At 56.5% G+C, this 27,392-nt stretch overlaps 2 protein-coding genes across 2 annotated transcripts; one reads left to right on the forward strand and one right to left on the reverse strand.

The window, feature by feature from the left end:
• The first annotated feature begins 365 nt into the window (after positions 1–365).
• PSKH1 (protein serine kinase H1) lies at positions 366–25,470 on the forward strand. The gene is made up of 3 exons (XM_056136845.1): positions 366–476; positions 13,221–14,250; positions 23,395–25,470. Exons 2-3 carry the CDS (start codon positions 13,291–13,293, stop codon positions 23,710–23,712), a joined length of 1,278 nt encoding a protein of 425 aa, XP_055992820.1. The 5' UTR covers positions 366–476; positions 13,221–13,290; the 3' UTR covers positions 23,713–25,470.
• Positions 25,471–25,685: 215 nt separating this feature from the next.
• Positions 25,686–27,392, reverse strand: CTRL (chymotrypsin like). The gene is made up of 7 exons (XM_056136888.1): positions 27,304–27,392; positions 26,773–26,876; positions 26,601–26,680; positions 26,421–26,502; positions 26,150–26,330; positions 25,932–26,065; positions 25,686–25,856 (listed from the first exon to the last, which is right to left on the reverse strand). Exons 1-7 carry the CDS (start codon positions 27,353–27,355, stop codon positions 25,695–25,697), a joined length of 795 nt encoding a protein of 264 aa, XP_055992863.1. The 5' UTR covers positions 27,356–27,392; the 3' UTR covers positions 25,686–25,694.

Raw genomic sequence — 27,392 nt, forward strand, 5'->3', positions numbered from 1 at the left:
TGAACTATTTCAATCGCGGTAAAACAACAGATTTGTTAACTAATTTAAACCGATCCTTTGCCCACAGGCTTTTCCAGAAAGGACAGACCGCCCTAGCCCCTCGACAGAACCCTGAAACTCTCCCACCTTCCCGCGGTCCCTCCCCCTACCTACAAGTCCCGCCACACAGAGCCAGCTAGAACCACCCCCACCCGGGTAGTAGAGCCAGTCCCAGCCCTGAAGGCGATGATTGACAGGCCGCGCTCGGAGCGCCGCCAATCGCGTCTCGCGGCCCCGCGGGAGCCCGCCCCCCCGCCCCGCCCCGCCCCGTGGGCGGCCCGGGTTTGTTTTGGCGTCAAGTGCGCGCGGTGATGACGCCAAGACGCTGACGCCCGAGGATGGCGGCGGCGGCGGCGGCGGCGGCGGCGGCCTTGGCCGCGGCCCGGAGAGGGTCAGCACAGCCGCCGAGACGCCGAAGAGCCCGCCGCCCGCGCGAGGTGAGGCGGGCCGGCTCAGGGCGACGGCTCAGTGGGCGGGAGGGGCGGACGAGCTGCGGCCACGAGCGTTTCTTGGTGCCCCAGGCCCTGTGTCTGCCCAGCCCGGAGCCCTCGGCCCGTACCCGGTGCGCCAGGGCCTAACGCACGGGGGGAGCGTGCCCGGCCGTGCCAGGACCCTCCGTGCCCGAGGCTTCACCGGGCCGGAAACGTGGGCTTCACCGGGTGGTGCCCGCCAGGGCCCGCTGGACGCGGTCAGCCGCCCCAGCCCGCTGTGGAGCCCGCCGGTTCGCACTGCCGTCTCGTGGCCGACACCGACTCCACACCCCTTTGGCCACCGGTCGCCCGCCGGGAGCTGGCGGGGCCGCCGCTCCCTTCCTGGTTCCGGCGAGGAAAGGCAGGCCCGAGCCCCGGCGAGCCGCCCCGCAGCCATTCATCCCGCGCGGAAGGAAGCCCGGCCTCCCGCGCCCAGGCCCCCAGGGAGCGGGCAGCGCCGGCCCCTCCGAATGTCAGAATAAGTCGCCCGCTGCCCCCAAAGCTTGGTGCCCGTGGGATCAGGCCAGGCTTTCCGCGAGGGATGGGGAGCCTCATCCTGGGGGTCTGCTGGACGCCCAGTTCCCAGCACTTGGGCGCTTCCGTCTCCTCTCCACGTGGTTTTGCAGTTGGCGCTTGAAATGATCCGACTGTTTATAAGGCTTCGTCCTTCTAGTTGCCATTTTCTCAAGTAATACCCTTCCCTGTCTTTCCCTCCCCCCCCACCTCTACCGCTATTGGATGTTGACATCTGCCCTGTCAAGTCCTCCTGAGGTTGTATTTCCCTGGATAAACCTCCCCTCTTCCACATCTTCACGTGTTAACATGGACTGGCGTTCTGTTTACCCGTGCTTCTGTGGAGCACTTCGCAGAGGCAGTGGAGAGTGTGTGTTACCACTCTTGTCATCTTAGTATCAGGCTCTGTGCTCTGCAGAAAATAATTCCCGGCTTGGGATAGGTTTAAGAGCACAGCGGGTTGGGCGTTTGCCTTGCACGCAGCCTACCCTGGTTCAATTCCCAGCATCCTATGTGGTCCCCTGAACACCACCACCAGGAGTAATTCCTGAGTGCAGAGCCAGGAGTAACCCCTGTGCATCCCTGGGTGAGACCCAAAAAGGAAAAAAAAATGTGGGTCGATGGTGACCTGTTTATGTATACACATGTTAAGTGGTGCTGCCTCTTCAACCTTAATGGTATAAATTCACTTGTGTCAGGTGAGGGCTGGAGCGATAGTATAGCGGGGAGGGCATTTGCCTTGCAAGCCCTGGCATCCCGTATGGTTCTCTGAGCACTGCTAGGGGTAATTTCTGAGTGAGAGTCAGGAATCTTGAGCATCACAGGGTATGACCCAAAAAGCAAAAAAAGAAAAAAAAATTACTTGGCGGAGGGCAGAGAAATAGTGTAGGTCAGGCACTGCTTGCTTTGCATGTGGTGTGCCCAGTATCATCTGTGGAACCCTGAGCAATGCCAGGGATCACTCCTGAGCATAGAGCGAAGAGTGGCCCTTAGCAGCACTGAATGTGCTCCCCCCCCAAAAAAAAATCACTTGGAGTAGTTTATCACGATATAATCTGAAGAGTTTTACTTTCTGAGATTTTGATTCTTTGTCACCTAGTATGATGTGTGTGTGTGTGTGTGTGTGTGTGTGTGTGTGTGTGTGTGTTCTGTTTGTTTTTGTGCCACCATCAGTGATGTTCAGGGTTACTCCTGGCTCTGTACTCAGGAATTACTCCTTGCGATGCTTAGGGGACCATATGGGATGCTGGGGATCAAACCTGGGCTGACTGCATGCAGGGCAAGTGGCTTACCAGCTGTACCTTCACTCTGGCCCCACCTAGTATGATCTTGAAAGCAAAACAAAACTTCGCTCAAGTGACTTTATTGTGTTCTCTCGTTGAAAATCTTTGTTTTTAAGTAAGTCCAGCTGTGCTCAGGACTTACCCTTGGCGCTGTGCTAGGAATCATTCCTGGCAATGCTGGGGGACCATAGGTAGTGCCAGGGGGCCGAATCCTGGTCAGCTATGTGCAAGGCAAGTACTCTCTCTGGGCCAGGATCTTTGTTACAGTCCCAGGGGACTGTTGAATCTTTGTTAAGTGGGAAGACTTTGCTGAGTCTTGTGGACTCATTGAGGCATTCTCATCACCCATACCTGGAAGGATGAGTTAGTGGCCTAGGGATGTAGCTGAAGTGGTAGACCATGTGCCTAGCTTATGTGAGAGCCCAAGTTCAGTCTCTGCCACACATGCCTTCCCCCACCTCCACCATAAGCACTGCCACCAGAAATGTTCCCTTCAAAAACAAAAGATTTAGTGGTTAGAAGCATGAACTTTGGGGGGGCTGGAGCAATAGCACAGCGGGCAGGGCGTTTGCCTTGCACGCAGCTGACCCAGGTTCGATTCCCAGCATCCCATATGGTCCCCTGAGCACCGCCAGGAGTAATCCACTGTGCATCGCCAGGTGTGACCCAAAAAGAAAAAAAAAAAAAAGCATGAACTTCTAAATGAGCTTCGAAGTGAGAAAGACATGGATTCGCTGCTTGATTTCTTAGTAGTTCTTTGAGTTCCAGTTTGCATGTTCCTTAATGGGCTGCTGTTGATGCTTGGGACCGTGCATTGCTGGGGATGAAGCCTGGGACTTGTTCATGCAAAGCCTGTACTCTGGCCCTTTGCGCCATCTCAGGAGATCTGAGGGGACTGTTTGCTCCGCAGACCGAGCTTTGTGTGGGAAGCTGCCTTGTACTGTGGAATTTGCTCGAGTTCATCTCTGGCCATCAACGACAGTGCTAACACTGCTTCTACTCAGGGCAGTTGCAGTTGGCCATTCCCTGGAAGAGATTTGGAATGCTGACTCACCAGAGGGTGGGTTTGCTGAATAAGCACATTGTCCAGGTCTAATTGTTGTTCTTGTGCTTGTTAAGTTGGATAAACGAGCTGGAGAAAATGCCATTTGCAGAAACCTATTTGCTTCTGACAGTGAGCTAGCGTTGCTCCTCGCCTGGAACAGAATGCTCTGCAGATCTCAGATTGATAGAGCCTGGGGTTGATACTGTGTCTCTGTCAGTTATAGTTCAGGGTCACATTCATGAGACTTAGTGTGGCCTCAGACCCTCTTCAGCTCTCCCAACTGTATGATGTGAGTGTGCTACAGAAACGCCAAAGAATCAGTCCCTGAGCCTCTGGAGCATAGGGAACAGCAGCCTCCATTGATGCCAGGGTGAAAAAAAAGAAAACTGGGAGAAGGACAGACACGGAGGGAGGGAAGCCATTCTGCTTGTTGAGAGCTGGAGAGACTTATAAACCCTTTCCTTCCAGGAATCTTGCTCAGTGAGTAAAAAGCTAATTTTTGTTGGCTTGCTCATCACTGAGCTAATTCTTGGTTTCAGCCCTCTGTTGCTGAGGTGTCTAATGTAATGCTGAAGTAGAAAAATGTGGTGTTTTCATTTTCTGAGGGAAGATGATCACAGGGAGACCCCCTTCCAGACTGCCAGCCTTGAAGTGGCCTCTCTGAATATCCTCAGAGCGGTGGTTGAAGGAACTCTTGGTGGGGCCATTTGGGCTCTATATTGTTGGACAGCGGAGACTGTGTCTGCCTCCATTTTTATTTGCCATGGGGTAGGGGGGTAGCAGTGCTTGGTGGTCCCAGGGGCACTCCTGGGGATACTGGGCCAAGCTGTGCTAGTGTAGTGGGCTCAGGGCTCTACCCTAGCAGCCCTAGGGCAGCACTAAGGCTACACCCCGCTTGGGGACCATGTGGTGCTGTGGATGGAACTTGGGGCCCTGCGTGCCAGGCATGTGCTCCAGCCCTTTGAATGCTCTCAGCACTGGCAGCTGCAGCCCCTCACAGGGGCCTTGGCTCAGAGCAAGTGCAGGAAGTAAATGTTAGTGGGCTGCATTTTAAGATTTTGGAAGGTTGGGGCTGGAGCGATAGTTCAGCGGGGAGGGTGTTTGCCTTGCATGTGGCCGACCCAGGTTCGATTCCCAGCATCCCATAAGGTCCCCCAAGCACCGCCAGGAGTAATTCCTGAGTGCAGAGCCAGGAGTAACCCCTGAGCATTGCTGAGTATGACCCAACAAACAAAAAAAGGTTTTGGAAGGTGTACCCCAGGTACATTAGCGCTCTCTTGGGGGGCATGGGTGTGTGTGTGTGTAGGTTGGGCCACACCTGGCTACTCCTGGCTCCAGGATTGCTCCAGGATTGCTCCAGCAGTGCATATGAGATTGTATGGTACTGGGGACCCAACCAGGGTTGGCCATATGCAAGGCAAGTACCTTTACCCTTGTACAGACTCTGCCCACTTTCTTGTGGGGGTCGGGAGGTCGCCCAAGCTGTGTTCAGGAGGCCTAGGACCCCCTCCAGGTGATTCTTAGGCAGTCAGGCTGATGTTTCAGTGTGAAGCCCCCTGGCTATGATGCAACTCAGACCCCGATGCTGAGATCGGGGCCACTTGAGTGGAGGTGCTTTGGGTTCAGACGGCCACACCCAGCAATGTTCCGGGAAACATTCTCAGTGCTGGACTCAAACTGGTTGGCTGCATGCAGGGCTTGCACCTTAACCTGGTACTATCTTTGTGACTGGCCCCCCTGGCAGATTTTAGAATATAGCAACGGGGCTAGAACGATATACCGGGTAGAACATTGCTTGTGGTCAGCCTGGGTTTTATCTCAGGTATCCCATGATTCTTCAGCACCTCCAAGAGAAATTCCTGAGTGCAGAGCTAGAAGTAACTCCTGCGCACGACTGGGTATCGTTGTGCCAAAAATACAGCAACAGAGAGCTGGGAATGGCTTAGTAGTAAAGTGGCTTAGTAGTAAAGTGGCTTAGTAGTAAAGTACATGCCTTCCATGCCTAAAACATGGGTTTGATCCCCCGCACCACAAAACAAAATAAAGCAGTCGCACATAAGTGTTCAAAGTGAGGTGGAGGATCTCCCACACCACACCCCTCTCCCCTTCACAGTCCCACACCCAGGGCCTATCGCTGTCAAAAGTTTCTCTTCTATACTTCCAGAATAAAATTTTTTTTTCTTTGTAGCTGTCTATAGCTTTAAGTATTACAATATGCTTTATATACTATTTTAAGACTTTTTTAGGGTCACACTCATAAAATAGTTATTTTTATGATGTTTGTTTGTTATGTTATGACTTTGGTGCTTGAGAATGTCTGAGAGATCATGTGACATTGAGGATCAAATCTAAGGCTTGAACTAGGACTCCCACAGGCAAATCCTCACACATAGTCCAGGCCTTTGAGTCTTCTCCCCGATCCTTTCTACACTACTTAATACAGCATGGATGGGAATTTGGAGTATGAATAAGCAACTAGTATGTGTCTTTGTCACTATGTAATGATTTACGTCATTCAGCACCTGCAGAACATTCCATTATATGGATATATTTTGAATTTTTATTCCCATATGGGTGGATATTTAGGTTGTTTCCATTCTTCGTTATTATGAAGAATTCTATCTAGAACTTCACTTTCTTTTTAACTTTACTTTCTTACATAAATACATCTTTGTGTACTTTTGTCAATTTTGTTTTGTTTGTTTTTGTGCCACACCTGGCAGTGCTCAGGGCTTACTTCTGGCTCTGTGTTTATGGATCACTCGTAGAGGACTTGGGGGACCATATAGGGTGCTGGGGTTTCAAAGCAAATGCCCTATTGTATTATCTCTCCGCCACCCTCCTTTTTTATTTTATTTATTTATTTTTGTTTTATTAGTGAAACACCGTGAGGTACAGTTGTAGACTTACAAGTTGTTGTGCTTGGGTTTCAGTTATACAATGATCGAGTACCCATCCCACCACCAGTGCCCATTCTCCACCTCCACCAATCCCAGTATCCCTCCCATCCCCCATCCCACCTTGCCTCTGTGGCAGGGCACTCCCTTTTGTTCTATCTCTCCTTTTGGGTGCTGTGGTCTGCAGAAGAGACATTGGGTGGCAATCATGTTCGGTCCATAGACTACACCCTCCTTTTTAAAGGGAGGGTCCATGCCTGGCAGTGCTTAGGGGCTGTTCCTGGCAAAAGTGCTCAGGGGTTGCTCTTGGCAATGCTCAGGGGACTAAGTGGTTCCAACGACTGACCCCAGACCTTCTGCTTGTGAGCATGTTGAACCCTCTCTCTGGTCCTTCAGCGTTTTTTGTCAGATTTCTGAAAATGAAAACGGAATCTGTGTCAGTTTCCCTGTTGGAGAAAGCAGAGTCTTAGAGCCCAGGGATATTCATCTAAAGTGGCAAAGATTCTTAGCCCGTGTGCTCCATCATGCTTAGAAGTGTTTAGAAGTGTTGTTTCACAGCCACTTAATACTAAGATTACTGAGAGATTACTGCCTACTGTTGTTTTGTTGTTTTGTTTTGGTTTTTTTTTTTCCCCCTTTTCTGGTCACATCTAGCAATGCTCAAGGGTTATTCCTGGCTCTGTACTCAGGAATTCCTCCTGGCGGTGCTTGGGGGACCATATGAAACTCTGGGTATCAAACCCGGGTCAGCTGCGTGCAAGGTAAACACCCTCCCCGCTGTGCATTGCTCCAACTCCTGCGTACTGTTTTTTAATAGGCAGTCTTTCAGAACTCAGGAACGGGATTTGGAGATCTCTGCTGGAGAAAGGCAGTGAATGGAGCTGTGGAGAATTATCGCAGGGGGGAGGACCAGGGCCCTGTGTGCATGCCTGGGAGAGACCTGGCTTTTGTGGTCAGCAAACATTTCCGCCTCCGTCCTTGCCTCTGTGCTTAAACCTCTGGCCTCCCCCACCCCCCTGGCAGCTGGTGGACATACTTGCTTTGGAGTTCAGATAACCATCTGGAAGACCCACTCAGACCCCTAAGCAACAGCGTCCTTTGTTGTTGGGACTTTGGCACTGGCTGCTGAAGAGCAGAGTCTGCCTAAACCGCAAGTCTGACCTCTTCAGCCACCTGACATTTCTGAGCTTCTGGGATCGCTGCCTCATCACACATGGAATCTGAGTGCCAGGCCACCTTCCCACTGGGTGCTGGCAAACACTGAAGGCCTGTTCGGAGCTCAGCACTTGGCCGGCAGCCAAGGAGTTCTAGCAACCTGAGCACTGGCCCCTTCCCTCAAGGCTTGACAATTCTGGTGATCAAAGGCAGTCGGTGGGCCCGAGAGAGAGCTCCAGGGACTGGTTGTGGTCCTGGTAGCCCTCAGAACTGTTGGGGAGGCCCCCTAGAAACCAGACCTAGGGAGACATTGAGCAATGTAACCAAATTGTACTTGAAATGGAGATTTCAAAAGATACTTTTTAGGGACCAGAGTGATAGTGCAGTGGGTAAGGTGCTTGCCTTGCACGTGGCCGACCTGGGTTCGATCCCCAGTATCCCATATGATTCCCAAGCCCATCAGGAATGATTCTGAGTGCAGAGCCAGAAGTAACCCCTGAGCACCACTGGGTGTGGCCTCAAAAAAAATGATATTTATTATAGAAAAGGTTCTTAGAGAATTTTTGTTACTGGTTTTTGAGGCTACACCTAGTGGTTCTTGGGGGCTATAGAACTCTGACTTGGGGTCACTCTGTCACTGCTCAGGGGATGATGCAACTGACTTTATAGCTACCCAGAGTATCTCGCCCGCATGGCAGAGCCTGGCAAGCTCCCCGTGACGTATTCGATATGCCAAACACAGTAACAACAAAGTCTCCAATGGAGACGTTACTGGGCCCGCTCGAGCAAATCGATGATCAATGGGAGGGCCTTTACTTTACTTTACTTTTGGGGGAAAAAAAAAACATTGATTTTTTTTTTTTTAATATAGGGGACCATATGGGAATTGAGCCCAAGTCAGCCACATGTAAGGCAAGCACACTAACCACTGTACTATCACTTCTGCCTCTTTTTAATTTTTGGCTTTGGGGCCACACCCAGGTGTACTCAGGACTTAACTCCTGGCTCTGAGCTCAGGGGTCACTCCTGGCGGTGCTTGGGGGAATCTTTATGGTATTGGGATTGAACCTGCGTTGACCACATGTAAGGAAAGCATCCCTAACTGCTGTACTTTCTGGCCCTTTTTATTTTATTATTAATTATTATTATTATTATTGCTTTTTGGGTCACACTGGTGATGCACAGGGGTTACTCCTGGCTCTGTACTCAGAAATTACTCCTGGCAGTGCTCAGGGGACCATATGGGATGCTGGGAATATGAACCCGGGTCGGCCGCATGCAAGGCAAACGCTCTACCCGCTATGCTATCTCTCCAGCCCCAAGGCCCTTTTTACTTTTATTTTTTATTTATTTTTTTTCTTTTTGGGTCACACCCAGCGATGCACAGGGGTTACACCTGGCTCATGCACTCAGAAATTACTCCTGGCAATGCTCTGGAGACCATATGGGATGCTGGGAATCAAACACGGATCAGCCGCATGCAAGGCGAATGCCCTACCTGCTGCTCCAACCCCTGGCCCTTTTGATTTTAAACTTTGTGTGTGTGTGTGTATGTGTGTGTGTGTGTGTGTGTGAAACATAGTTTTTATTGAATGGAACTTGCCTAGAAAGATGTGAGTAGAGAAGGGAAAGAAATACGTGTTCAAGAGAGAACATTGGTAGAAACAAGCATGATATGTGTTTAGGGAAAACACAGGCTTGAAGAGCAGGCGTCTCTGGCCCTTAAAAAATTTTTTTGTTTTTAAACGTTGGGACCACACCCAATGATGCTCATGGCTCATAAGTAAGGGCTACTGAATCCAGACCTCTAGAATCAAAGCATATGCTCAGCCCATTGAACCACCTCTCTGGCCCTCTTCTTTTGTGTGGGGTTGGGGAGCATATCTGGTGTTACTCAGGGCTGACTCTGCACTCACGGATTACTCCTGACAGGCTTGGAGTCCATATGGGGTGCCGGGGCTTGAACCCAACTTGGGTGCATGGAAGGCAAGTGCTCTACCTGCCACACTACCTGGCCCCCTCTGGCCCTCTCCTGAGAGTTTTTGTTTGTTGTGATTTTTTTTTCTTTTTGGTCATACCCAGTGATGCTCAGGGGTTATTCCTGGCTCTGCACTTAGGAATTATTCCTGGTGGTGCTTGGGGGACCATATGGGATGCCGGGGATTGAACTCAGTTCGGCCGCATGCAAGGCAAATGCCCTACCCGCTGTGCTATCACTCTGGCCCCTGTTGTGATTTTTGGAGGCTGGAGCGATAGCACAGCGGTAGGGCGTTTGCCTTGCACACAGCCGGCCCGCCCGAGCCTGGTTCGATTCCTCCGCCCCTCTCGGAGAGCCTGGCAAGCTACCGAGAGTATCTCGCCCGCACAGCAAAGCCTGGCAAGCTACCTGTGACATTCAGTATGCCAAACACAGTAACAACAAGTCTCACGATGGAGACGTTACTGGGCCCACTTGAGCAAAATCGATGAACAACGGGAGGACAGTGACAGTGATTTTTGCATCATAGCTGGTGATGTTCAGGAGTTCCTCCTGACTGTGTGCTCAGAGATCACTCCTGGCAAGACCAAGGGGACCCTGTAGTGTGCCAGGGATTAATGAAACACAGGTCTGCCATGTGCAAGGCAAGTGTTTTTAAAACATTGTTTTGGGGGGCTGGAGTGATGGCACAGCAGGTAGGGCGTTTGCCTTGCACACGGCCGACCCGGGTTCGATTTCCAGCATCCCGTATGGTCCACCAAGCACCGCCAGGAGTGATTCCTGAGTGCATAGCCAGGAGTAACCTCTGTGCATAGCCGGGTGTGACCCAGAAAGAAAAAATATATATATATTTATATAAACATTGTTTTAAAATACATATTTTTAAACTTTTTAAGAAATTAAAGAAGTTCTTCAACTAAGTGGTAGAAGAAAGGGTCAAGGTCTTGACTTGGAGGACCAGCCTCTGGCAGACTCCAGGTGCTTCTGGAGTCTCTTCCGTGTGGAGGGAGGAGTTCTGGTTGGAAAGCTAGGGGATTGGGGTCTCCCCCTGGCCACCTCGATCTGAGCAGCTCTGGGTAAGCTTTGCCATTCCTGTGATGTCGTGCAGACAGCCACTCCGAGTTCCTACCCCATGGCCAGATTCCGTCTAACAGACCTGCCTGACTCGAGAAGTATGAGTGAGGCACGGAGGCCAGCTCTCAAGTTCAGCGTTTGCTACAGGTGGTAGGGTTGGGGCGAGCGACCTTCCTGGGAGGACTCCTGAGGTTCTCCTCGTTCGTCCTGCCCCCCACCCCATTCCCCACCTGTCTCCTGGTTGCATGGGGGGCAGGCAAACGTTCTGCCCTTCTCTCAGAAAGGGTTTTGCCCGCCCCCTCCTTTGTCCCTCTGCCTGTCTTTTCACCGGGCCCCTTTGGAGGGAGAGGGCCCTGTGACTGGAATGTGGCGCAGCGGAGAGCACTGGAGGTGCCTTGCCAGCTGGCACCCTCCCTCCGCACAGAGTCCGTCCACCCTTGCAACGGCAGAGTGCCACAGCAGCCAGTCTGTGAAGAGTGTCTAAGTGCAGTGAGCCTTAGGATGGAAGTGGAAGGTCAGAGAGGATTCACCCTTGCCCCGCTCCCTGCTGGCTCGGGAGCCCTGTGCAGACGTCCTGTGTTTAAGACGAAAAGTCAGGCCTCTCTTGTGAACTTGGTTTTTCTCATCGGGACCAGATTCTAGCAGAAAGAGCTGGCATGGGTGCCTGGAGCTTTGTATCCTGCCTCCTGTGTCCGGGGGACTCTGGCATGTTGCCCTGAATTTGCCGTGGTGGTTGTTTGGTGTGTGTTGCTGGAGTCAGGGGCCTGTGTTCTGAGAGAGGGCCCTGTTATTCTGTGGAAGTGTGGATTCCCTAAAGCAAAGAGAAGTCTGCAGAGTTCTACAGTTCCTTGTGCTGATCTTTGGCCTCCGTGGGATGGAGCCCAGTTTCTGAATGCCTTTGTTAAACACTCTTTCGTAAGCAGCGATGTGGGATCCCCCTGGCATTGGAGCAGGGACTGCAGCCAATCCCACGGAATCTTGTGTCTTGGAATCTCCCCTCCCTGCGAGAAGGGGAATCCTCGTTGTACAAGTGTCCTGTTGTAACTCAGCTCTTGCTCTATGGCTTCTAAATTTCTCCTTGTTTTTGTTTTTTTGTGTATGTGTGTGTGTGCACATGTGGGGGGATGGGGACCTGGTGGTACTCAGGGGTTAGATTCTCCTTTTTTGCCTGATATATCGGTCAAGACCTTGGAACTGTGTCACAGATGAACTTGTTCCTTGACAGTTGGCCTCCTTGGTCAGTCCTGCCATCTCCGGCCCAGGCCTCCTCTCACTGGAATCTGAGGGTCTCTGTGGCTGTAATATCTGTAATGTCTGGGTGTCCTGCGTTTGTCTTGTTTTGGGGGTGCCTCCCGACACTTTTCAGGGACTCTGGCTCTGTGCTCAGGAGGGCCCCGGCAACAGTGCTGGGAATCACACCTGGCCCTCCTGTGTACGGAGTGTTCATTCAGTTCTTTGAACCGTCTCTTCAGCATATTAATAGTTGGAGCATTTATTTTATTTATTTTGCTTTTAGGGTCACACCCAGCGATGCTCAGGGTTTACTTCTGGTTCTGCATTCAGGAATCACTTCTGGCGGTGCTTGGGGGACCATATGGGATGGTGGGGATTGAACCTGGGTCGGCCACATGCAAGGCAAATGCCCTATTCGCTGTACTATCGCTCCAGCCCCTTTTTGGAGCATTTTTGTTCAGGAAGCACATAGGGTGTCTCTTCCTCCTCCCCTCCCCCTCCCCCTTCTTCTCCTCCCCTCTCTTTCCCCCTCCCTTCCTCTCTTTTCCCTCTCCTCCTCTCCCTCTCCTCCTCCCTCCTGCCCTCTTCCTCTCCCTTTCCCCCTCTACCTCCCTTGCACTCTCTTTCTCTCTCCCCCCTCCCTCCCTCTCTCCTTCTCTTTTGCCCGTCCTCCCCCACTCCCCTCCACACCCAGCAGTGCTCAGGGCTTATTCCTAGGCACACTCCTTATTCCCTTATTCCTTATAGAGTGCCGAGGATAGACCCCGGCTTGGCTGCATGCAAGGCAAGTGCCCTGCCTGTACTCTCTCAGGCCCACATAGGACATCTTCTGACCCTAGGAAGAGTGCTCTCTGTCTGCAGCCCGAGTCACATCTGGATGCAGCTGCTCCTGTCCTTTTGGAGCTCATGGCCTGCTCTGTGTCTCGAGAGTGCAGCCCTGGCTAGTTCAGTCGCCAAATCTTTTGCCCCGGGTTCGCTGGGATTGATGGGATTGATTCTAGCCAGCTCTGGGACTGGGAGACGGGTTGGAGCTGTCCCCGGAAGGACTCAGGCCAGCCCCAGGTGGGGAGTGGTCACAGGGGCCCACCCTTATAGGAGGCCTTGGTGGGCAGGAAGGCTGAGCAGGAGGGAGACCCTGGAGAAGCAGCTCCCTGAGCTCTGGTGGATGATAATGTTGGGGAGCAGACCTCCAACACTCCACACACACCCCCACGTCAGAAAAGATGAGTCAGAGGAATGATTTTAACAGTTGAAAAACATGGGAGTTCAGTTGGAAAAGGGACCCGAGCAGAGCAGGGTAGTGACACTTGGGCCTGGTGTGTGTTCCTGCCCTCTTTAGGGGAGTCAGGCCCAGGAAGGTGTTAACCCCAGGGGGCTAAAGCCGGCGTCCTCTCTGGGGAGCCATGGTGGACGGGCCGCTGCAGCTTTCCTGGCTGGGTTAATTGACGGGCGGGAGGCTGGGCGGAGGACGGCTGATATCCCGTCCAGGGTCTCTCTGGCTGTGCTGACTTTGCCTCTCCGCTGCCTGCGTAGGTGTAGACGGGACGCTGCCTGCAGAGCAGGTCCTGCCAGCCTTGCTGGAGAGGATGCCCCCGTGTCCGTGATGGGCTGTGGGACAAGCAAGGTCCTTCCTGAGCCGCCCAAGGATGTCCAGCTGGATCTGGTCAAGAAGGTGGAGCCCTTCGGTAGCACTAAGAGCGATGTGTACAAGCACTTCATCACGGAGGTGGACAGTCTCATTCCACCCAAAGCCGGGCTCCCAGCAGCCGACCAGTATGGAGGCCCCTGTCCCGGGGCCCTCACCACCACCGGCCCCACAGAACCTCCTTCTGAACCACCGCGCAGGACCAGGGTGGCTAAGTACAGGGCCAAGTTTGATCCGCGAGTGACAGCCAAGTATGACATCAAGGCCCTGATCGGTCGAGGCAGCTTCAGCCGAGTGGTGCGTGTGGAGCACCGGGCCACCCGGCAGCCGTATGCCATCAAGATGATCGAGACCAAGTACCGGGAGGGACGGGAGGTGTGTGAGTCGGAGCTGCGCGTGCTGCGCCGCGTGCGCCACGCCAACATCATCCAGCTGGTGGAGGTGTTCGAGACGCAGGAGCGCGTGTACATGGTCATGGAGTTGGCCACCGGGGGCGAGCTCTTCGACCGCATCATCGCCAAGGGGTCTTTCACGGAGCGCGACGCCACCCGGGTGCTGCAGATGGTGCTGGATGGCGTCCGCTACCTGCACGCGCTGGGCATCACGCACCGAGACCTCAAGCCTGAGAATCTGCTCTACTACCACCCGGGCACGGACTCCAAGATCATCATCACCGACTTCGGCCTGGCCAGTGCCCGCAAGAAGGGCGATGACTGCCTGATGAAGACCACCTGTGGCACGCCCGAGTACATCGCCCCCGAGGTGCTGGTCCGCAAGCCCTACACCAACTCCGTGGACATGTGGGCTCTGGGTGTCATCGCCTACATCCTGCTCAGTGGCACCATGCCCTTTGAGGATGACAACCGCACCCGGCTGTACCGGCAGATCCTCAGGGGCAAGTACAGTTACTCGGGGGAGGTGAGTCTGCCCTGTTCCGGGGATGCTGGGGGGCCCCCTGGGTGTGGGAGCCTGTGCTGCAGTTTGCCGTTGGGGGATGTGAGCTGGGGGGAAAGGTGTGCAGACAGTAATGCAGTGATGAAGTGGGACTCATGGGGTATCTGACTGTGTTCCCTGACGAGTGAGCCCTGGCTGGGAAGCCTGGGAGGGTGGAGCTTTGGGAGTTTCTGGAAAGTACAAGTGAAGGGCAGGGAGAGCGAGGTGGAAAGGCAGAAAGCCAGGAGCAAGTGTGTGGAGTGGGGGCTGCTGTGGACCTCAGCTCCGAGCCCTGCCGGGACCCTTTGAATAGTCGTCAGTGGTGGGACCGCAGAGCCAGCGTGCCGAGGGGCAGGCCAGTGGGTGGCTTCCAGTCCTCTGACTCCCGTGTGAGTCAAGAATTTCTTGGCGGTATCAAATCCCTGGCACTTCTGCACTGTCCTGAGTGCCAACTGGTGCTGTACAAAGTCCTCAGGCAGAGACGCAGGGCGATGTGAGCGCGGGCCGTGGGCAGCTGCCTCTGCACAGGAACCTGCAGTGGGTCATGGGGTTTGCCCAGTTTAGCCACATGGCACTAAAGAGCTGATGCACCCAGAAATTCTAGTGTTTGATTCTTACTAATTTAGGGGCCACACCTAGCTCTACTCAAGGCTTACTCCTGGCCCTGAGCTCTGGGATCTCTCCTGGGGGCTGGGGGACCAGATGTGGTGTCAGGGATCAAGCTTCCTCACGGGGAAGGGGATCCCTGTTCCTGCCTGCCTGGGGTGGCGTGAGGAAGGGTGGAAGCTGGTCTCTTCAGGCCAGTGCTGCTGCCCAGTGGCTCGTGCTGGGCAAGTGTTTTACTCCCAGAGAGAGTTCTCTCTGGCCCCTAGGAGTCTAGTTTTTTTTTTCTTTTTGGTCACACCTGGCGATGCTCAGGGTTCACTCCTGGCTCTGCACTCGAATTACTCCTGGTGGTGCTCAGGGGACCATGTGGGATCCTGGGAGTCAAACCCGGGTCGGCCACGTACAAGGCAAACGCCCTACCTGCTGTGCTGTCGCTCCAGCCCCGACAGTCTAATTTTTGAAGGAAAAACTGGAAGATCTGATCTTAAAGCACTGGACTTGAACTCACGTATTTCAACCGTTTCTTGTGTGCCAACAGACGCTAGGCTGCAGGCCAAATCCCACCAACAGGCTCCGGATCTGCTGACAGTCGCGCTAACTGACACTGCTGTTTGGGTTTAGCACAGAGGGCCGGGAGGTGGCAGGAGATGCAGAAGGAGAAGAGCTGGTCCATCCTCCGGCGGGATCGGTGCCTGGTGGGAGCTGAGGGGGGCCCCGTGACTCAGCAGGAAGGCGGGCTGGAATGTCATGGCGTGCTCGGTGCGGCTGGGAGGAGAACGTGTGAACAGTTCACGCAGGAGGGACGGGAGCTTTGCTGGACCGCAGAATTCCACCAGGGCAGTGAGGGCCAGTCCCTGCTGCTCCCCGCAGCCCCGGTGCCAGCTGCACATTCTGACAGCCAGTAGTGGGGGAGCTCTGGGCAGGCAGCTCGGGGGTTCGGCCAGCTGGCCTGTGTGGGGTCTCCTGTGGGAGCGGCCCCTGCCACTTCGCCTGCAGTGCTTGGGGTCCTGTGCTTCACCCCCTCCCTGTCAGCGTCCAGTCAGGGGCTTCTCTCCCAGGGGAAGGGGATCCCAGTCCTGCCTGGTGGCGTGAGGAAGGGCGGAAGCCGGCCTCTTCAGGTCAGCTGGGGAGCAACCTCCACCTTGTCCGCTCCCCTTCCCCCTCCCTGAAGTTTCTCTTGCGTTTTCTTGCTCCAAATGAATTCAGCAGACCCCACTGTGACTGGCGCGGCAGCCACCCTTTGGACTCTGAGGACTTGCAGTCCACCTTGCAGATACCCGCTGTGTGTGCCAAGGCCCTGCCTGGCTCACTGTGGGCTGGGAGCCGCAGCCCTGGCACTTTCTCCGGTGCCCGTATCGAGGGTCCAGCTGGCAGAGGGAGTGGTGAGCTTAGCTGTAAGAGGGAGGGAAGTTTCCAAAGAAATGTCGATCGAGGAGAGACTCCAAAATTCTACAAAGAAGTCTGTAGATTTTACCCAAGAGTTTCTTATTCTGGCAATTGTTGATCAGGCAGTTTACCTAATTGGAACCTGTGGAGTCTCATTAACTGGGAATCGATTGCCTGTGAGTGGGAGAATGACAGATGAGTGGGGAGAAGGGACTCGGGCCTCAGCTCCTGCAGTAGCCGCAGGAGAAGAGGGGAGGGGGGAGAGGGAGAGGAGAGACTGGGGCTCATAGAGTGTATGTGTTGGAAGAGTGTCTGTGTGTGTGTGTCTGTGTCTGTTGGAAGAGTGTGTGTATCTTTGTGACTCTGTGTGTGTGTGTGTGTGTGTGTGTGTGTGTGTGTGTGTGTGTGTGTGTGTGTACACCACCCAGCCTCTTACCCCACTGCCTTTCACACCCGAAGCTGAGAGTTCATTTCCAGGCCCAGAGGCAGCCTTGATGGCACCTGTTAGCAGAGCTTATTGAGAGAACAGATTGAGCCCGCCTCGGCTGGGAGGGGGTTGTGGGAGACGAGTGGTCCGAGTATCTCCCTGCTGCCTGTCCTGCAGGCCATCGCCTTCCCATGAGTGCGCCTTGGGAAGCCGCGAAGACCTGTTCCTTGACCCGAGGACACTTGCCGTAGCCTGGGGGGGAGCTGCACGTGGGAAATGGCCATGGAGTGAACCCTCGTTGGCAGGCATGTGCCAGGACAGGTTGTGGCTTTGAGCCCTGGCTCCGGCCAGGTGACCCTCCTCTTAGGGCTGAGCCCTGTCCCCTTGCTCAGTCTTCTATGGCCTGATACCATTTGCCTTTCTGAAGGTCATGTGAGCAAAAACCCTGCCGGAAAACCTGTCTGGGAGTTTGTCGTGGGGAGGTGCCTCCCTCCCCCCTGCTAGGGTAGCTTTCTTCACCTGGGCTGAGTCTCAGGACATGCATTACCCCAGGACTGAAGTGCTCTCCTGTATGCACGTACCCCCAGGGTACAGCTCACATGGGCCCCTGTGAGGCAGAGGATTTGGGGATTTGGATGGAGGGCTTCCTGAAGGAGATCGTCTCTGAGGAGGAAGCTCGGAGGAGGGGAGATTACTGGCTGTGCTCTGGAATAAACTGGTGTGTGTGTGTGTGTGTGTGTGTGTGTGTGAGAGAGAGAGAGAGAGAGAGAGAGAGAGAGAGAGAGAGAGAGAGAGATTGATAAAGGAGCAGAGGTTGATGGAGTTGGGAGCTATGCAGGGCCAGAGGCTTGCACCATTCAGGTAGGTTTCAGGTGTTTTTGTTTGGGGGGAATCACACCCAACACTGCTCAGGGGCTCCTCCTTGGTGCTTGGGAGACTGAATGCTGATGAGACCTGACTCTGGGGCTCCTGCATGGAATCAGGCACTTCAGCCCTTTGAACCATCTCCCCAGCCCCTCCCCTTTTTGGAGGGGAGAGGGTAGGGTAGGAGGTGCTGCCTAGCAGTACTGGAGGGCACCAGGACTCTATTTGACAGTGCTCAAGAAGCCATGAGTGCCAGGTTTGAACCTGTACATGCCAGGCTTGTTCTCCAGCATGTTGAGCAGTCTCTGGCACCCCACCCCCCAAACCCCTTCAGGTTTCAGGTTCAAGAGATCCCTGAACCTCTGGGTGGTTAAGGGAGAACGCTGCCAGGGCTGGAGTGATAGCACAGTGGGTAGGGCATTTGCCTTGCACTTGGCTAGCCCGGGTTCGATTTCCAGCATCCCGTATGGTTCCCCGAGCACCGCCAGGAGTGATTCCTGAGTGCAGAGCCAGGAGTAACCCCTGTGCATCGCCGGGTGTGACCCAAAAAGTAAAAAGAGAGAATCAGCCACATACATGCCAGGCAAGTGCCTCAACGCCTGTGCTCTGCTTTTCTCCGGCTCCAGAAATCTGAAGTTTTGCCCAGTGACTGGAGGTGGCCAGGGCCGAGCTAGGGTCACGTTGGCAGCGATGGGGAGACACATGCTGTCCAGATGTGGGAGGCCTGTGAGTGAGCAGTCCGAGACTCAGGCCGCTTCAAGAGGGGGCGCTTCCTGTCATGTGAGGCCCCCAGAGCCCCGGAGCAGCTCGCTGTTGGGGTGACTCACCAGGTGAGTCATCTGGAGCCCCATACTAGAGGGCTCTTACGGGCTCACTAGCTTGGAGAGCCCGTGATTCACTTGACACGAAGTGTGACGTCGCCAGTCTCATGTCACTGCTTTTGTCAGCCGTTCTATTCCTAGCGGCTGGGTGGATGGATGGCAGATTGATGCCATCAGCAGCTTTGTGTCAGCCGCCTTTAGCAACCTTTTTAATTGTCACCCTCCTCCTCTGCTTGGGCGGCCTCTGAGGTGTGGGCGAGCCCGGTGAGTTCTCCAGAAACAGGTGGGCTCCAGCACAGGCCTCCCAGCCTTCAGGGATCCTGACACGGAGCAGCTGAGTGAGCAGGAACTGGGTCTTGCCCCAGAAGGGCTGGAAACTCTGGGGCCTCTGCCTGCCTGGGGGTGCAGTGAGCTGGGCAGGAGCAGGGCGAAGGGCGGGTTGCAGGGAGGCAGCATTTCCCCGCTGTGTGGCGACTGGGCCGTGTGCGGCCGCGCGTCACCGGTGGCCTGCTCCCCACGCAGAGGATGGCGGCTCCTTTCTGACTCAGTTCCTGAGCGCAAAAGGGAACACAGGCGGATTTAGAATTCTTCCTCTGAGCTGTCCCTGACCGTCCTCCGTGCCTGCCTGCGGGGGTTGGGGGGCTCTATGCCAGGGTCCCAGGGGGTCAGCAGAGGCTCCTCCACATGCACAAAGGGCCCCCCTCACTCCCTGAAGCTCCAGGGACACAGGCGTGCAGATGAGGTCCCCCCCGGACTGGGCTGCGGCGTGGGGCCGACTCCCTCACCGGCAGCCCGGCCTGTTCGTGGCCCCTCTTTGGTCGCTGTGTTTGGGACCCATCTGTTGATGGGAGACCTCTTGGAGCACAGGGACAGCTCCCTTCCTGTAGCAGCAGTAGGGGGCTCTGGGCGGACAGGACAGTAGCCCGTCAAGCATGCCCACTGTGCCTCCCGGCCCCCTGTGCCCAGTCCTCCAGCCATCCCTCTGCCGCGGCTGCCCCCATTCCCAGCCCCAGCCAAGGGGACCCTGGGGTACGGTGTTCTTAGAGGTTCCTGGTGACCCCTCCCTCTCCTGCTCTTCTTGTCAACCTGCCGAGCTCTGCCCACTCACTGGCCCTGCCGTCTCTCACCTCTGCTGTCTCCTGCATTCTGACCGTTTGAAACCTGAGGAGTTTTTCTCCCCTCCTGCCCCGTGGAGGTGGACGTCGCCTCAGGATAGGATGGTCCAGGTGACCTGGCCCTAGCGCTTTTGCTGCTCTCTCCTGCTCAGGTCACATGGCCACACACCTGTGCCTGCCCTGCGGAGCGCTCTATCTTGTATGCAGGTGTGGCATCCAGCCCCACAGGCCCTCCCAAGGGGCCCGAGCCAGCCCCCCTAAGGCTGAGTCACATCCATCTCTTCACTCATTCTGCCATCCCATGTTGACCAGTTGCCCACCCTGAGCCAAGTCCTAGGGACCCATGGTTCTAGGGCAGAGCCTCCAGGGACAGACGCTAACAGGCACCAAGGTAACAAAGTGCTTTGGAAACTAGAATGGAAGGAATTAAGGAAAAAACATCCCAGCACCATTGGCGTGGCCTCAGCTCCCTCAGGGTCCGAGCAGCAGGGCATCCTCGTACCCTGTGGCTGAGAATCACAGGTGGGACCCCCGGCCTTCTGAGCATCAGTTGTGAGTTACTTCCCTAGAAAAAAACAGATCCCGTGTCAGAGAGATGAGTCCGGCTGGAGCACTTGTTTTGCACGTGGGAACCCCAGGGCCCATCCCCAGCCCTGCATATTCCCTGAGTACCACTGTGAGCAGCTTTGAGCATTAAATTGGGAGTAGCCCCAGAGCAGTGCCAGGTAAGGGCCTCCAACCCCCCCCCCGCCCCCCCCTAATGATTGAGATTAGGCCCCGTAAACCACCTGACCTCAGGGCTGCCCTTGGGATTGTTGAATTCTGGAGGTGTTGGCCCGGGTACTGCTCACAGCATTCTCCTGCTCACAGCACCCGCCTCTCTCCTTCACTCTGCACGGGGGCCAGCGGGGATGCTAAGATTTCGCTTTGTTCATTCAGCTCCAGTTTCAAAACAGTTTCTTTATCAACCTCACAATTATCTGGCCTTTTCTCTTTGGATTGTTCTTTCACTCTGCTTCTTTCTAAAACCCGTTTTGCTTTTCTCTCTGCTCGGGCTCTCTTCCCCCTGCTTCTCTCTCTTTGCTGCTGCTCGCCCCTTGCCAGGTCCCAGGGTGGTGGACCCGGCCCCAGGATGGGGAGTGTGTGCACCAGAGGGAGGACACTGGTCCAGGGCCACGTCAGAGTGGGTGCCTGCCCCTCCCGCACACACTGAAGCTCCTAACCCAGGATGTCTTCTGGGGCCCTGGGCCTTCTCACCCAGGCCCAAGTGAGTACAGGAAGGAGGCCGTTGTGGGTGGGAGAGTGGCCTCTGAAGAGACGGCTTGGGACCAAGCTAAGGGAGGCTCTGAGTCATGGGAGCTGGCCCCAGGCATCTTTGCTCCCCTGCCCCCCTTTTCTTTTTGTTTTACGTTTTTGTGTATTTGGTTCTTGTTTGGGGGCCATACCTGACAGTGCTCAGGGGTTGCTCCTGGCTCTGCACTCAGAAATCACTCCTGGTGGACTCAGAGGCTCAAACTTGGGTCAGCCTCAGGCAAAGCAAGTGCCCTACCCTCTGTAGGGTAGGGTACTATCACTCTAGCCCCTCCTCCCTGCGTCCCCTTAGCGCTCCTGGTGGTGATCCCCGTCCCTTTCGGGGCGCCTTCATCACCCTGGGAGAGAGCGCACAGAGGTCAAGCTGTCCGGCCAGCTGCCAAGTGAGAAAAAAGGCCCTGAACTCATGCCTCGGCCCCCAGTCGTGCTCCAGGAGCCACTGGGCTCGCTGCATCTGCTCCTTCCCCCTGAAAGTGAGCAGCGAGTTTTTTTAAGTCCCTGAGCTGGTGCAAGTAGAGCACTTGCACTTGCGGCCTCACCCGGGTCCTTTCCCCCCAGGACTGGGGCTGGAGAATGCGCCTCCCTCCCCACTCACTGGGAACTGGGCGCGCTGCAGGAGAGAAGCTTCCTCCTCTCCCAGACCTCCGTTGGCCCCGGGCCCACAGCGAGGCTGCACCTAGGCTTCGGATCATGACCTTGCCCCTCCTTGTGACCCTTGACCTAGAGCAAGCTGGGGTGGGGAGTGTTGGGGGCATGGAGCCTCTGAGCTGGGACGGGACTCAGGCCTGTGTTGTTGTGGGGCTCCGCCGCCAGGATGGCTGTAGTGCCCCAGAAGCAGGGGCTGAATAGAAAGGTGTTGGTAAGGATGCTGTCTCAGGGGAGGTCATTCCTGCCTCACCTTGACTTCTCTACTGTTACACTGTCTCCAGCAGAGCCTCTGGCTGTGGGGAGAGAAGGATCCAGGGGGCTGTGGGCCAGGCAGTGCCCCCCGCCCCAGGTGCTGGGGGTGAGGGGGGTTCACTCTTGATGGAGATCAGGGACTGTGTGATTCTGGGAATCTGACCTAGTGCCCAGGCCTCCAGGTTGATTTTTTTTTTTTTTTTTGCTTTTTGGGTCACACCTGGCAATGCTCAGGGTTACCCCTGGCTCTGCACTCAGGAATGACTTCTGGCGTGCTCCGGGGACCATATGGGATGCCGGGGATCGAACCCAGGTTGGCTGCGAGCAAGGCAAACACCCTCTCCTCTGTGCTATCGCTCTGATGCCTCTGGGTTGATAGTTAACCGTTGCTTTCATTCCCTGCAGGCCATGTTGGCCCAGAGGAGGTGGAAGCCTGTGGGAGTCAGGTGCTACCCAGGCCTGTCCCCTCATTCGGGACCACGCACGTCCCAGGAAAGAGTTCTGTCCTCCCACCAGCAGCAGTCACAGTTATTGCATGTCCTGTGCCAGAAGTGTTCATGGTCACATTCTCCAGTGGCCCCAAGGCCCAGGTGTGTCGGAAGCAGGTGTGGAGTGCTTCTTAGAAGGGCTGTTAGCATTGAACTTGGCCTGGCTTTGGGGGAACACACAAAGTCTGGCTTTTCCTTTCTGAACTTCTTTGGAGGCGTCATCCGGGTGCCCGGAGCCCCTGTTCTGAATATCAGCCTCTCAGCCCCTGTCACTAGTGTGTCCTGCCTGCCCGGCTTCCTCTGGGTGCCAGGGTGAGGCTGGGTGCCACAGACACGACCTGGTTTTCAGTCAGGCTGGCTCCAGTCACTGGGGCTGGGCCACACCCCGGCCCCACTTCTGTCGTTCCTCCCAGTCGGTTGGCTGTGAGCCTGCCTGCCGGAGCGAGCCGCAGAGCCCCAGCGACCCGCCGGCTGATTGAAGAAGCGGCCGATCAATCTGGTCGCGGCTCTGCACACAGCGGGGATTGGTGCCTGGTGTGAGTGTGTGCCACTCTGGAAATGGAGCTGCTTAAGCTCACAGAGTGGGTCCCTGAGAGAACCGCATCTCAAACCGCACCGAACCGGTTTGGAGCTGCAGGGGGCTTTGGTTGGGCTGGTCTGAGCTGGAGTGGGGCCGGGATACCGCTTATCTCTGCGGTCTGGCCAAGGCAGAGTGACTAGCATCCGCTGGGCCCCAGCCCATAGGGAAAGAAGGTAGATTCCCGCCGGGTGCTGAAAGAGATTTTTATATTTTTCCTGAGAAGACTGAGAGGTCTCCTTAGTTTGGGGACCTCTGGGTTACAGCTTAAGAAACTCGGTCTCAAGTGGTAGGGGCTTGGCTTCTTCTCTGTCTCTGAGTTCATTGTGGTTCCTGAGGTGGCTTGGGAGGTGTGGACAGGGACCGGATCCCTGAGTTGAGCCCTGCACTTCCAAGGGGTTCCCTTTTCAAGGACGGGCAGCCTAGGTCTCCACATGCGCCATCCTCTGCTTAGTGGTCTGGGCCCACATTAGGGAGGCACAAAGGCCCTGTGCCGCCCCTGGGCTGACCCTTGGTGGTGCTTCCACAGGGACCACGTGCAGCGGGCTGCTGAGCCTGCGGACACTGGGTGGCCTCAGCAGGAGGGAAGGCCGTGTTGAGTGATCTCGCTCTAATGCTTGCCCTTGACCTCTAGCCCTGGCCCAGCGTGTCCAACCTGGCCAAAGACTTCATTGATCGCCTGCTGACGGTGGACCCCGGAGCCCGCATGACCGCCCTGCAGGCCCTGAGGCACCCGTGGGTGGTGAGCATGGCAGCCTCCTCGTCCATGAAGAACCTGCACCGCTCCATCTCACAGAACCTCCTGAAACGCGCCTCCTCGCGCTGCCAGAGCACCAAGTCGGCCCAGTCCACGCGCTCCAGCCGCTCGACGCGCTCCAACAAATCCCGCCGCGTGCGGGAGCGGGAGCTGCGGGAGCTCAACCTGCGCTACCAGCAGCAGTACAACGGCTGAGCCGCGCGGCTGCAGCTCCTCCTCGGGCGGGGGCCGGTGGGACAGAGGGCGCCCCCGAACGGGGAGCCTGGCCTCCGGTCTCTCGCACAGCGAAGGGGCACATCGGGCCGAGTAGAGGGCACGTGGGTTCTGGTTCCAGGGCTTTTGGGGACAGTCGCTTCTGGAACCCCCCTCCTCCATCAAAGCCTGCCTTCCTGGCCCCCACATTCCGTGGCCTTCTTACCAAATTAAGCTCGTGCCTTGGCTGGGATCTCAGACCCTGGCTAGATCCACCCCCCACCCCCCACCTCCCGGTCAGGATCTGTCTTCCTTCCTGGTGCCCCCAGGAACCTTTTCTGACCCTGGCACTTACCAGGAAGGGGCGGTGGTAGGGACCGGGGTCCTTGTGGACTGTGTAGCCCTGTGGGTGCTGTGCTCCAGGCACCGTCCTCGCTCGTGCTGTGAGAGTCCCTGCTCCAGCCCACCTCCCTCAGTGCCTTTGCTGTCTTGTTTGGTTGCATTCGGGGAGGTGGGGAGGGGCACACCTGGCAGTGCTTAGGGGCTGCTGCCAACATGGTCCTTGAGGATCCCTCCCTGGTGGTGCTATGGGAACCGTGGGGTGCTGGGGATCCAGCCTGGGCCCTCTGTGTGCAGAGAATGCACTCAGCCCTTTGAGCTAGCTCCCTGGCCCCCTCTGTGCCTTCACCAAACCCATCGCACCCATTTCCCCCACCCTGCGGATGCCTGTTCTATTCCCTAGGTGCCTCCATCCCAACCTGAGGGGAATTAACGGGAGCCCCACTGCTGCTACCTGGAGGGGATGGTGGCACCTGGGGCCGAGACAGCGAGCCAGGTATTCCCAGACAGCTGTTGGGATTCCAGCGGGACTCCCCGTGCCCACCGCCCCTTTCAAGCCTTCCCACGGCGGTCTCTGTAGCTGCACAAGGGCGCCATCTAGTGTCTGGCACAAGTAGGGCAGCCTGCACGTCCCGCCTCCCCCCCACCCCCTCCGAGAGGAAGTGGGAAGGAAGAGGCAGCTGCACCCGGGAAGGGCAAGGGCGCTGCTGCCCAGCACCTCCCCACCATTCCCCCCACGCCCCCCCCTTCTGCGCAGCTCCCCTGGAACTTAGCCATACTGTGTGACCTGCCTCTGAACCCTGAGTGCCTGGGCCCGGCCCAGCCTGTCTCCGCTTCCTTTCACAGCACTGACCTGTCAGTCTGGGTCCTGCTGGATCTCGGGCTGGAGGGACCCCCCAGGGAGGGGGGTGGCACTGGGTGACTGCTTTCCCAGAGGCCTGAGCCAGACCAGTCCCCTGTCTGCCACGGTGTCTCCCCCTTCCTCCACCCCGTCCCCCCAAACCGGGCTGGAACCCACGCCCCCTCCACAGCTGCTCTGTAGGAGAGAGCCAGCTGGAACCTTCGCCAGATCACTGGCCTCCCCTCCGCCACCACTTTTTCCATGTGCCACCTTTTGTGGGAAATCAAGCCAAAGAGACCACTCTGGGCCAAGTCTACTGTGCCTGATACATCCCGACACCCCCCAGTTCTGTCCGGGCCCCCAAGCCCCACGATCTCAGAACTCCCCCTAGTGCCTGGGTTCTTCCCTCTGATTCTGTGGCAGGACACAGGGGTTTGGGGACTTGGGCCTCTGAGAGGCCCACCTGGGCCTTCACACGGGGGCCATGGCTGGAGAATGTGCAGTTATTTATTTTGTGTACTCAGTTGGTAAATGTACCCTCAATAAACAGGCCACCTTCCCCCAGGGAAGTGTCCACTCCAGCTGTTCCAAGAGAAGTGTCCATCCCGGCTGCTGGGTCCTGGGTACAGGCAGTGATCCAGAGGAGGAGGGCAGGGGACCCATCCTGATACAGCTCATCTCGGGAGCTCCCCAACCCTCGCTACTTGCTGGACTCAAAGACAGATCGGAGACACAGACACGCTACTAGAGGATAGAGTTCAGGGTATTTATTGGCTAGGGGTGGGGGCAGGCGTCAGTGGCAGTCTTAGTTGTAGGAGATGACCTGGTTGATCCAGCTGCTGAACTTGCTGACACGGGTGTACATGGCGGGGGTGTTCACGTTGCAGTTGCCGGTACCCCAGGAGACGACGCCAGTGAGCACCCAGGCATTTCCTCTCAGGCAGACAAGAGGGCCACCAGAGTCACCCTGGAGGAGAGCAGAGACGTCAGTGGGGGACGTGGGGGGCTGAAGGGCAGGGCTAAGGGCGGGGCTGGGGCTTACCTGGCAGGAGGAGGCACCGGCGCCACCGGCACAGATCATGGCATCGGTGATCTTGGAACCCCAGTACTGGCGGCACTGGTTCACGGTGACCAGGGGCACGGTCACCTGCTGCAGGCGAGCGGGGGTCACGTTGCCTGTGGACCAGGAGGGGGCCATGAGGTCTGGATGCCTGGTCACTGCCAGCCCGCCCAGCCCACTTGTCCAGCCCAGGCTCCTACCGACACCGCTGGTACGGCCCCAGCCGGTGGTGACGCAGGTCAGGCCAGAGGGCAGCACATCATTGGGGGCGGCCAGGCAGACGGGGGAGACCTGGGCAGTGTAGCGGGCGGGAGTGGCGAGCTTCAGGAGAGTCAGGTCGTTGTTCATGGTGTTGGGGTTCCAGCCGGGGTGAGTGACAGCCTGTGGAGCCGGGAAGAGGCCTGGTTGGATGGGGTGGGCTCAGGCCCCCAGAGAGCCCCCACAGCCCTGCCTGGCTGTCACCCCACTCACCCGGGCGATGGACACTCTCTGCACTGGCTCGGCGTTGGAAGATCGGTCGTACTCACCCAGGACCACGATGTGGCGGCCAGGGCTGCAGCGAGAGGGGAGTGGGGCTCAGTGGGGAGGCAGTGGGAGCGGGGGAGGTGTGGAGGGGGAGCTGGCCAGGGCCCAGCGGGCAGCAACACTCACACGACATTGCAGTGGGCAGCAGTCACCACCCAGTTGGGGCTGATGAGGGAGCCCCCACAGAAGTGGAAGCCAGTGTTGTCCTGGGGGTCAGAAGTCAGAAGAGAGGAGAAACTTAGGCTCCCCCCACAGCTGGAAGTCCCCAGGGTCCACCCCAGCCCCAGGGGGCACGTACCTGCAGAGACACCTGCCAGGGCCAAGAGCCGGGCACTGCGTTCTCGCCATTGACAATCCTCTGGTTGAAGTTCACTGCCGGCTTGATGGCAGGAACGCCGCAGCCTGGCCATGGAGTTGGTGAGGGTTGGCATTACGCACCCCAGCCCGCCACCCAAGTGTCCCCCCGCCCCTCCAGAGGAACCAAAGGGCTCATCTCTCCCTGTTCTCACACTGAGTGCCTTAAGGATGCCCCGACCATCTGGGATACCCCATCCAATCTATCCATGCTCGCAATCTATCCATTTCTCTCCAACAGTCGCCACTGCCCCCCACGCCCACCCTCTCACTCCTCCTGCTCTTGCATGTGCCCTCACCCTGCCCTTCCCTACCCTCTTCTTGGCTCTCTAAATCGGCCTCTGCTCAGCTCCTGCCCACTGGGACCAGCCACCTCTTGTCACAGGGGCCAGGCGACACCCACCGAGCGCCCCCATCTCCCTGCTTCCTTTCCCCGAGCACTCAGACTTTGGCGGGGACTCGTCCCCACACTCACCCCAGGAGGAGCCAAGGAGGACAAGGCTGAGGGTCAGGCTGAGCAGCATCATTGTGGCAAATGAGCGAGGTGGAGAGCTGGGCACCGGG

The sequence above is a fragment of the Sorex fumeus genome, unplaced genomic scaffold (assembly GCF_029834395.1).
Source record: "Sorex fumeus unplaced genomic scaffold, SorFum_2.1 ptg000122l, whole genome shotgun sequence".
NCBI classification, from domain to species: domain Eukaryota; kingdom Metazoa; phylum Chordata; class Mammalia; order Eulipotyphla; family Soricidae; genus Sorex; species Sorex fumeus.

Coding starts and splice junctions, on each gene's coding strand:
- PSKH1 (XM_056136845.1), top strand. CDS start 13,291: ATGGGCTGTGGGACAAGCAAGGTCCTTCCTGAGCCGCCCAAGGATGTC. Junction 14,251..23,394: donor AGTACAGTTACTCGGGGGAG/GTGAGTCTGCCC, acceptor CTTGACCTCTAG/CCCTGGCCCAGCGTGTCCAA.
- CTRL (XM_056136888.1), bottom strand. CDS start 27,355: ATGATGCTGCTCAGCCTGACCCTCAGCCTTGTCCTCCTTGGCTCCTCC. Junction 26,066..26,149: donor GGGCCGTACCAGCGGTGTCG/GTAGGAGCCTGG, acceptor CCTGGTCCACAG/GCAACGTGACCCCCGCTCGC. Junction 25,857..25,931: donor CCGGTGCCTCCTCCTGCCAG/GTAAGCCCCAGC, acceptor GCTCTCCTCCAG/GGTGACTCTGGTGGCCCTCT.